Raw genomic sequence first — 11,301 nt, 5'->3', positions numbered from 1 at the left:
GTAGATTTTACGTACATTTGTATTGAACAGCATATACATGCTAAGGTTAATTTAAAGGGTCATGTAGAAAGATATAATGTGTGTACGTTTTTTTTTCAATAACACGTACATGCTAAGGATACCTGTAGTTTTTTTCTTTTTGAGATGGATTGCTCTTTTTTTTGAACATCACGTGCATGCTAAGGTTAATTTAAATGGACATGTAGAAGGTGTGTACGTTTTTTTACACGTACAGGCTAAGGATAGTTTTAGTTTTTTTTTTTGAGATGGAGCGCTCTTAGATCTAATCCGTTAGTTACGTCTTTTAAGTTATGGGTCCACCAAATCAACGATCAGATGTTTCTAATTATTGTGGTAATTTCTAGCTTATTTATCTTTTTTCTGATTAACCCGTCAAGCACTTTTTATATATAATAGATTATTGTGGTAATTTCTAGCTTATTTATCTTTTTTCTGATTAACCCGTCAAGCACTTTTTATATATAATAGATGATAGGAGCTAGGAGTACTACATAGTTATACTTGGACTGTTACGCAAAACTGAGGTATGGGCTTTTCGCTCATTTCTATCAGCCGACGGGAAGGAATAACAAGGAAAAAGAAAAGGTTCGAATCGCGAATAACATGAACTCCGAGGGCTTTCATACGTCCTGAAGTAAGGCTGAGGGCTTGAGTGCGAGAGGGACCGAACCAAAAATGAACCAAAATATAAGGTTCCCTATCGCATCCGCTCCAATGTGTGGATACAGTTACCGCTGTGCCATGCCGGAGGACATTGCAAGTAGCAGATACTCCAAGAGCTTGACTTCATTTGAAGACCTGCTTTTTTTTCAACGATCTTATCTTCACGTCTGAGCATTTCAACCAAGAAAATAAATACACAGTTGTATATGTAATTATGTATAATTGTATACACTCGGTCCTTCCATTCTACTTGTACCTCTGCATGAGCTCTCCCTCGCTTCTCCAGACGTAGCAAATATTGCTGCGGTTATTGCTATTGTAAGGCGATCGAATCAGCCTTCATATCATCATGCTGATCAACCTAGCTCAGTTACCGGTATGTATTCATAATATTAGCATGTGTGATACTATCTCGAGCTATATGTATATAGATGTATATATGTAGTCTAATAGTCTCCTGCTTGCTTAATTGCAGTTTGGCGTATCAATTGGTGGAGCTGGCGCACCGGCTCTGGCTCCAGCTGCGATGCCATCTTGGATCGAACTGTTGAATAAGTGGGAGATCCAAAGTATTGTTGTCATCAGCTTCAGTCTGCAGGTTATCCTCTTCTTCCTCGCAGATATACGCCACTACAGCGTCTCGTCTGTTCTCAAGGTGCTCCTCTGGCTGGTATACCTGCTCGCCGATCTTGTTGCAATGTATGGCCTGGGGCACATGTCCTCGTCGCTATCGAATAAATCGTCCGAGGAGCACAAGCTGGTGCTGTACTGGGCGCCGTTCCTCCTGCTGCACCTTGGTCGCCAGCACACCATCACCGCGTACGTCTTGGAGGACAATAAACTCTGGCTACGCCACCTGCTAAACATGTTTGTGCAGGTTGCTGCCACCGCATATGTGCTCTACAAGTACATGAAAGCAGGCGGGGTGCCCAAGTATGAACTATGAAGTCATTCTCGCTATGTGGCTTCTGGGTGCCGGAATTCTCAAGTACGGCGAGAGGATATATGCACTGAAGCATGCAAGCAAGAAGGGTCCCGAATCTTCCTATTGCGATGGGCCACCATCTTGGAGCTCAGTGTCAAGTACTAATACCTTTCGGTACATGTTAAATAATGGTTTTGGTATTGATCCGCCTATCGGAAACAATCAGTTTGAAAATTATGCATTCATTGTGATGAGAGCACACGTGTTATGTCATGTATTTCTCAGGCCTTTAGTCATAGACAGGAACAAGGTGTTCATACTCTAGGACTATGAAAGACTAGTAGTGGGTCATGTAGATGGAATTGCACCAAGGCATACTGTGGACCTGTACAAGGCAATAGAGGTGGAGCTCGCCTGGATGTACGACATCATGTACACCAAGGCACAAGTGTTTGACCAGTTGGCATTCGGTGGCTTGGTCATACATTTAAGTTCACTTGTGCCTTGCCTGGCCGCTCTTTTAAACTTCACCAATAGCAATAGAGATGGCTACAATACACCCGACATTGTTATCACTTTTGCTCTTCTTGGCGCAGCTTTTGCATTGGAGGTCGCATCTGCTTTCAAGTCCTCGACATGGGTAGCTGCCTACCTGAGAGAGAGCGGATGGGACTGGCTGGCCAATGCGATTCTGTTCGCACGTTACCACCTCATGATCATCAAGGATGGAAGATGGTCCAATTCCGTCGGGCAATTTAACTTTGCATCCTTTTGTGCTCACAACGCCAAGAACAAACTCGAGGGAAAAATAGCCCAATGGATTGGGCTCCGGGACTGGTGGGACAAAGCTCGCTGCACCAAACATGCCAAGCTTTCGCCTAACCTCAAGGAGTTTGTATGGTGCATTCTCAAAGGTGACAAGAGGCATATGGTACGGATAGAAGACGCAAGCATCCGGAGAGGGTACTGGGCCCGCAAGTTTGGCAGCCTCGGCCAGGTCAAACAACTGGACTGGAGATTGAGTTTGGAATTTCATGAGAGCGTGCTTATCTGGCATATAGCCACAAGCACCTTCCTCAGTAACCCTGCCGTCAAATGTCAGCTGGCGGACAAGGATAAGGAAATGGCTGAAGCAGTCAACACTCTCTCTAACTACATGATGTACCTCCTCGTCAAGCACCCTGACATTCTGCGCGTCAATCCAGATGTTCGTAGCTTGTTTAACAAAGCCTGCTACTGTTACAGTGACGATCTGAGATACTCAAATTGGAGATATAATGCGGATGAGCATCACCAGAGAATTCTGGATTACAAGGAAGGGCCTGCTGAGTGGATAGGAGGTCTAGATGATGATGAACATCTTTTTAATAGAAAAAAAAACTTATGCATATGTTTTCCAGGGCAAAGGTGTGCTGGTGCAAGCAGGCAGCATTGCTCACACAATGCTCGACATGGAGAAGGAGCTCACAGATAAGATGGTAATAATCGGCATGGTGTGGACGGAGATGTTGTGCTATGCAGCAACCAATGCAACTGAGGGATTCCACGCCAGGCAGCTGAGCGATGGTGGTGAGTTTCTGACCCACACCCTGCTCCTCACTGAATATGCCTCTCGTATAGAGAAGAAACCAAAGCCGTCCATAGAAGCTGATGAAACTGTGGAGGCTAGTGCTGCTGCCCATGTCCAGCTGAATGTGAACGATGGTTCCGACAATGAGATCATCGAAATCCGTCAAATATAGCAGGTCAACAATCTGCAAATCCGTTCTCCTTGAATCCAACATATGTAATTCCATTCTCGTTGTTTACGTTTGAATTTGTAACCCCATTTCAATTTCAGTCTTAATTGCCCCCAGTGAAGCATGTAATCCCATCTCTTGTGCCAATCTGTAATAAAACGGTACAAGCCCTAATGTTTATATTGCTTTCATATTGCATCTGTGTAAAATTCCTTCCACATCAACATCTTTCTTGTGGCTGTATGGAGATTGGAGAGTGATTAACTATCTTGACTTTTTTGTTCGGAACATTGCCTGGAAATGGAGTAAATTGTTTGGTATATAGGGGCTCATTTTTTCTGGGAATCAGAGGGATTTGATTTTTTTTTTAGGGTCAACGTTGCCGCTTTATTTAACTTATGTTCGGAATCTCATCCGACAAAACAGAAAGAACAAAATCCGGGGGAGCCCCCAACCAAACCTTACAAAGTTCATCACCCACACCTACTCTAGCAAATATATGCGCGGAAACATTTGCTGAACGACGTACCCAAGAGATCTTAAACTCCTCGAAAGATCTCAACCTAGCTTTGATCTCCTCCACCAGTGGCCCTGTCGCCGAAAGCTCCTTTGCTTGATTCTGCAGGGATTGCACTACTCCCTTGGAGTCCAGTTCGACATGAACTCGTTGCACATTCATCTCCAGCGCCACCTCAAGAGCTCGCCTACATGCTAGCAGTTCTGCTGTCTCGGGATCATACACACCAGGGAAAAGATGACATACCCCCGCTCGGAACGCGCCCATGTGATCTCTCAACACCGCGCCTCCTCCCGCCTTGCTTCCTATCTACGACGTTGCACCGTCCGAGTTAACCTTGGTCCAGCCCTCGGCTGGTGGTTCCCAACGTTGTGGCGGCGCGCGAGTCTGGCTGTTGCTCACAGTGGGATGTGCCAGCCTCCACTCCTCCAAGTGCACCAACACCGTGGCCAATATTTCATGTGGAGTCTTGATCCTCTTTCCCTCTCTTGTTTCATTCATGGCAAGCCAAAGGCCGTACACCGCATGCACCATCGCTTGTTTGGCATCATCAGAGGCTCCCGCAAGCCATTGCAAAAGCCAGCGCGCTACTTCCCCCTGGGAGTCAAACTGGCATGGTGGGACAGCCACCATATCTCCCAATGCTGAGCAAAATAGCTGCCAAAAAAGAACAAAATGTTGGCATGACCAAAAACGATGGAAAATGGTTTCCTCACGACCACAAACAGCACAAAATACTCCCGGCTTAATCCTTCTCCGATGTAGCTCTGACCCAACTGCCAATCCATTAGAAAGCAATCTCCATAAGTGTACCTTTGCCTTCCCTAGTGTGTTTGTGTCCCAAAGAGCCATATAGCCCTTGTGTTTATCCACTGAGCTAGAAGACTCCGGCCGTCCGGAGCTTGCTCTCGCCATGGCCATTCTCAGGTGATAGGCTAAACTTACGGAAAATATCGGTATCCACAAAAAGATTTAACACAATCAAACTTAGGTGTCATACCTGACTCCTTACCTTCGTCGAGGTCCCAATCTTCAGAGTTGCGTTTAATTCTATTCAATAAATTCCATCTGAATTCAATAGTCTTCATCATAAAAGAGCCAGCACAAGAGGTATCGAGCATGATGCGATTGTTATCAGAAAGCCGAGCATAAAAATTCTGAAGAATTATTTCTCTTGAGAGGTCATGATTGGGGCATGAATATAACATTGATTTAAGCCTCCCCCAAGCTTGAGCGATGCTTTCTCCTTCGCGAGACCAAAAATTATATATATAATTGCGATCACGATGAACAAGATGCATAGGGTAATACTTTTGATGAAATTCCAATTTCACTCTTTTATAGTTCCATGATCTCGTATCACATAGCCTATACCATGTCAATGCGTCTTCCTTCAAAGATAAAGGAAAAGCCTTCTTCTTAACAACATCATCGGATATACCTGCAAGCTTAAATAGTCCACAAATATCATCCACATAGCGAAGATGCTCGTCAGGATGCTTTGTTCCATCTCCTGTAAAAGTATTAGCCAACAGTTTTTCCATGATACCCGAAGGAAATTCAAAAGGAGCTTCATTTTTAATAGGTTCAGTAGGTTGAGGAGCAACTCTTTGCTCTACTGGAAGGGGTGAAGATACCCCGAACAAGCCCCTCATAGAATTACTTTCTATAGTAACAAGTGACAGAAAATTTCAGCACACTATATAAATTTTTCCTTACCAAATTCCACCTACCAAAGGCGCTACACTCCCCGGCAACGGCGCCAGAAAAGAATCTTGATGACCCACAAGTATAGGGGATCTATCGTAGTCCTTTCGATAAGTAAGAGTGTTGAACCCAACGAGGAGCAGAAGGAAATGATAAGCAGTTTTCAGCAAGGTATTCTCTGCAAGTACTGAAATAAGTGGTAACAAATAGTTTTGTGATAAGATAAATTGTAACGAGCAACAAGTAACAAAAGTAAATAAGGTGCAGCAAGGTGGCCCAATCCTTTTTGTAGCAAAGGACAAGCCGGAACAAACTCTTATAATAGGAAAAACGCTCCCGAGGACACATGGGAATATCGTCAAGCTAGTTTTCATCACGCTCATATGATCCGCGTTCGGTACTTTGATAATTTGATATGTGGGTGGACCGGTACTTGGGTGCTGTTCTTACTTGAACAAGCTCTCACTTATGATTAACCTCTATTGCAAGCATCCGCAACTACAACAAAAGTATTAAGGTAAACCTAACCATAACATGAAACATATGGATCCAAATCAGCCCCTTACGAAGCAACGCATAAACTAGGGTTCAAGCTTCTGTCACTCTAGCAACCCATCATCTACTTATTACTTCCCAATGCCTTCCTCTAGGCCCAAATAATGGTGAAGTGTTATGTAGTCGACGTTCACATAACACCACTAGAGGTTAGACAACATACATCTCATCAAAATATCGAACGAATACCAAATTCACATGACTACTAATAGCAAGACTTCTCCCGTGTCCTCAGGAACAAACGTAACACTACTAGAAAATGGGGCAATGGTCCAGGCCGGTCCAGCCCATTAGTCCCGGTTCAATCCAGAACCGGGACCAATGGGGGCATTGGACCCGGTTCTTGAGCCCCGGGGGCCGGTCGGGCCACGTGGGCCATTGGTCCCGGTTCGTCTGGACCTTTTGGTCCCGGTTGGCGGGACGAACCGGGACCAATGTGCCTTGCTCCTGGCCCACCACCATTGGTCCCGGTTGGCGGAATGAACCGGGACCAAAGGCTTCCCTTTAGTCCCGGTTCATGCCACGAACTGGGACCAATTAATTGCCTATATATACCCCGCGAGTAGAGCACTCTCACTGCTCTGTTTTTCGTGGCCGGCAAGGAGAGAGCTTTGTGTTGCTCTAGCTCACCTCCTATGCACACGAGGTGTTCGATGGAATGCCCGAGCCACACTACTTAAGCTTTCTCCTCTCCAAGCTCCACCTCCAAGCTCCATTTTTCTCAATATTTGTCTAGGTTTAGCGGTCGTCACGTCTCGTCCCCGTCTTCATCGCCGTCGATCGCCCGCGTCGCCGGCACCACCGTGGTGAGCCTCTTGTTCTTATATTCTTTCTGAAAGGAAAAAAAACTCTTACTTGTATGTTTATATAGATACTTGTATAATTTTCTTACTTTTATTATTGCATCTTATATAGTGCGATGGTTTTGGTATCCGCCCCCGTCGGCCCTCGTCCTGTCTATGATTCAGATGTGGTATATATTATCTTTTCATAACTATTGGTTCATTTATTGTTTATGACAATTATGCCGACCAACGTGACATAGATTTTATTTATCTAGGAGGTTGTTGAACCGGAAATTCCAACCGACCCTATTGTCGAGAGGTTAAATTTAGTTGAAGAAGAAAACAATTTGTTGAAGGAAAAAATTAGAAAAATTGAGGAGGAGAAGATGATATTGGAGTTGCATGTTGCGGATGTCGTCGATGATCACAAGATCAAGATGGATGCAATGCGCTTGAAGATTAGAAAGATTAGAAATATGCCATTCATACCGAGGCTTGGTATCATTATGCCGTTGGATCAGTTGATACATTGGTTGCGATTATGATCACATTTGTTTTCGCATTGAAATGTTTTACATAGTTTCAGTGTATGGTTTAATTAATTTAGATGCTCTGCAGAGCTTTATGTTGTTAGATGAGAAATATGTATGTACTTTGGTTTTAATGTGATGATGAACTTCTATTAATTTGGTCACTTAATTATATAATGCACGCAGCTGAACCGGCAATGGATGTACGGTTCAAGACACACCTCCGAGTAGATTAAGGGCGTGCATGATTTTCTCGAAGTGGCTGAGGCAAACAAGCAGAATGGTTTTATGTGTTGTCCATGCCATGTATGTGGGAATACGAAGTCTTACTCTGACCAGAAAATCCTCCACACCCACCTGCTTTACAAGGGTTTCATGCCACACTATAATGTTTGGATGAGGCACGGAGAAATAGGGGTTATGATGGAAGATGGCGAAGAAGAAGAGTACGATGACAACTATGTGCCCCCTGAATACAGTGATGCTCCTGAAGATCAAGAGGAACCATACGATGTGCACGATGATGCTGCAACGGGCGAAGCTGCTGAAGATCAAGAGGAACCAGACGATGTTCCCGATGATGATGATCTCCGCCGGGTCATTGTCGATGTAAGGACGCAATGCGAAAGTCAAAAGGAGAAGCTGAAGTTCGATCGCATGCTAGAGGACCACAAAAAAGGGTTGTACCCCAATTGCGAAGATGGCAACACAAAGCTGGGTACCGTACTGGAATTGCTGCAGTGGAAGGCAGAGAATGCTGTGCCTGACAAAGGATTTGAGAAGCTACTTAAAATATTGAAGAAGAAGCTTCCAAAGGATAACGAATTGCCCGACAGTACAAACGCAGCAAAGAAGGTTGTATGCCCTCTAGGATTGGAGGTGCAGAAGATACATGCATGCCCTAATGACTGCATCCTCTACCGCGGTGCGTACAAGGATCTGAACGCATGCCCGGTATGCGGTGCATTACGGTATAAGATCAGACGAGATGACCCTGGTGATGTTGACGGCGAGCCCCCTAGGAAGAGGGTTCCTGCGAAGGTGATGTGATATGCTCCTATGATACCACGGTTGAAATGTCTGTTCAGAAACGGAGAGCATGCCAAGTTGATGCGATGGCACAGTGAGGACCGTAAGAAAGACGGGAAGTTGAGAGCACCCGCTGACGGGTCGCAGTGGAGAAAAATCGAGAGAAAGTACTGGGATGAGTTTGCAAGTGAGCCAAGGAACGTATGGTTTGCTTTAAGCGCGGATGGCATTAATCCTTTCGGGGAGCAGAGCAGCAATCACAGCACCTGGCCCGTCACTCTATGTATGTATAACCTTCCTTCTTGGATGTGCATGAAGCAGAAGTTCATTATGATGCCAGTTCTCATCCAAGGCCCTAAGCAACCCGGCAATGACATTGATGTGTACCTAAGGCCATTAGTTGAAGAACTTTTAGAGCTGTGGAATGGAAACGGTGTACGTACGTGGGATGAGCACAAACAGGAGGAATTTAACCTAAAGGCGTTGCTGTTCGTGAGCATCAACGATTGGCCCGCTCTCAGTAACCTTTCAGGACAGACAAACAAGGGATACCACGCATGCACGCACTGTTTACTTGACACCGATAGTATATACCTGGCAAGCTGCAGAAAGAATGTGTACCTGGGCCATCGTCGATTTCTTCCGACCAACCATCATTGTCGAAAGAAAGGCAAGCATTTCAAAGGCGAGGCAGATCACCGGAAGAAGCCCGCCATGCGTACCGGTGATCACGTACTTGCTATGGTCAATGATTTACACGTAATCTTTGGAAAGGGTCCCGACAGACTAGCTGTTCCGAGTGACGCTGGGGGACACGCACCCATGTGGAAGAAGAAATCTATATTTTGGGACCTACCCTACTGGAAAGACCTAGAGGTACGCTCTTCGATCGACGTGATGCACGTGACGAAGAACCTTTGCGTGAACCTGCTAGGCTTCTTGGGCGTGTATGGGAAGACAAAAGATACAGCTGAGGCACGGGAGGACCTGCAACGTTTGCACGAAAAAGACGGCATGCCTCCAAAGCAGTATGAAGGTCCTGCCAGCTATGCTCTTACCAAAGAAGAGAAGGAAATCTTCTTTGAATGCCTGCTTAGTATGAAGGTCCCGACTGGCTTCTCGTCGAATATAAAAGGAATAATAAATATGGCAGAGAAAAAGTTTCAGAACCTAAAGTCTCATGACTGCCATGTGATTATGACACAACTGCTTCCGGTTGCATTGAGGGGGCTTCTACCGGAAAACGTCCGATTAGCCATTGTGAAGCTATGTGCATTCCTCAATGCAATATCTCAGAAGGTGATCGATCCAGAAATCATACCAAGGCTAAGGAGTGATGTGGTGCAATGTCTTGTCAGTTTCGAGCTGGTGTTCCCACCATCCTTCTTCAATATCATGACGCACGTCCTAGTTCATCTAGTTGACGAGATTGTCATTCTGGGCCCCGTATTTCTACACAATATGTACCCCTTTGAGAGGTTCATGGGAGTCCTAAAGAAATATGTCCTTAACCGCGCTAGGCCAGAAGGAAGCATCTCCATGGGCCATCAAACAGAGGATGTCATCGGGTTTTGTGTTGACTTCATTCCTGGCCTTAAGAAGATAGGTCTCCCTAAATCGCGGTATGAGGGGAGACTGACTGGAAAAGGCACGCTTGGAAGGGACTCAATAATATGCAGGGACGGATATTCTTGGTCTCAAGCACACTACACAGTTCTACAGAACTCTACCTTGGTGACCCCATATGTCGATGAACACAAGAACAGTCTGCGCTCCAAACACCCGGAGCAGTGCGACGACTGGATTACATGTGAACACATCAGGACTTTCAGCAGTTGGTTGGAAGCACGTATCAGAGGTGACAACACTGTTTGTGATGAGCTGTACTTGTTATCCAGGGAACCATCTTTGACTGTATTGATTTGGAAAGGATACGAGATAAATGGGAATACATTTTACACGATTGACCAAGATCAAAAGAGCACCAACCAAAACAGCGGTGTCCGCTTTGATGCAACAACCGAGAGGGGAAATGACACATATTATGGTTACATAGTGGACATATGGGAACTTGACTACGGACATGATTTTAAGGTCCCTTTGTTTAAGTGCAAATGGGTCAATGTGTCAGGAGGCGGGGTACAGGTAGACCCACAGTATGGAATGACAATAGTGGATCTGAAAAATCTTGGGTACACTGACGAACCGTTCGTCCTAGCCAATGATGTGGCACAGGTTATCTATGTGAAGGACATGTCTACCAGACCGAGAAAGAGAAAAGATAAGGAAGCGAATACATCATACGATGAGCCAAAGCGCCACATAGTTCTTTCAGGAAAAAGGGACATCGTGGGAGTGGAGGACAAGACAGACATGTCTGAAGATTATGAAAAGTTTCATGAAATTCCTCCCTTTAAAGTCAAGGCTGACCCCAGCATCCTGATAAACGATGAAGATTATCCATGGTTACGGCGCAATAAGCAAATGACACAAGCGAAGAAAAAGTGAAGACTTTCTCCCGCAACTATTATGATGATACCATGCCAACTTTGTAACTGACGAGTATGATATCATTGTCTGTTTTGTACATGCACATGCTATGTGTGGGTCAATTTATGATACCATGCCAACTTTCAACTTTTTCAGAGTTCATTTGAAATGCTTTAATGTCTTATGGTTCGGCCCTCGTAATAATTAAAAATAGCAACAATAAGTATTTTGTTGTAAGTAGAAACAAAATAAAATAAATAAAGCAAGAAAGAAAACAAAAAAACAAAAAAAGTGGAAAGTTTATAATTTTCCTAAAACTAAAAGCAAAAAGAATTAAAAA

General features: G+C 44.7%; 1 protein-coding gene across 2 annotated transcripts; it reads left to right on the top strand.

The window, feature by feature from the left end:
• The first annotated feature begins 843 nt into the window (after positions 1 to 843).
• Positions 844 to 3,513, top strand: LOC123161719 (uncharacterized). Of its 2 annotated transcripts, none has more exons than XM_044579524.1 (2): positions 844 to 1,060; positions 1,160 to 3,513. In XM_044579524.1, the coding sequence occupies exon 2, from the start codon at positions 2,028 to 2,030 to the stop codon at positions 3,081 to 3,083; it is 1,056 nt and encodes a 351-aa protein (XP_044435459.1). In that variant the 5' UTR covers positions 844 to 1,060; positions 1,160 to 2,027; the 3' UTR covers positions 3,084 to 3,513. Both variants share the same exon structure in this region, with proteins under 2 accessions (XP_044435459.1, XP_044435460.1).
• The last annotated feature ends 7,788 nt before the right edge of the window (positions 3,514 to 11,301 follow it).

Source organism: Triticum aestivum, chromosome 7B, assembly GCF_018294505.1.
Source record: "Triticum aestivum cultivar Chinese Spring chromosome 7B, IWGSC CS RefSeq v2.1, whole genome shotgun sequence".
Lineage (NCBI taxonomy): Eukaryota > Viridiplantae > Streptophyta > Magnoliopsida > Poales > Poaceae > Triticum > Triticum aestivum.
This window is presented reverse-complemented; position numbering and strand designations above follow the sequence as displayed.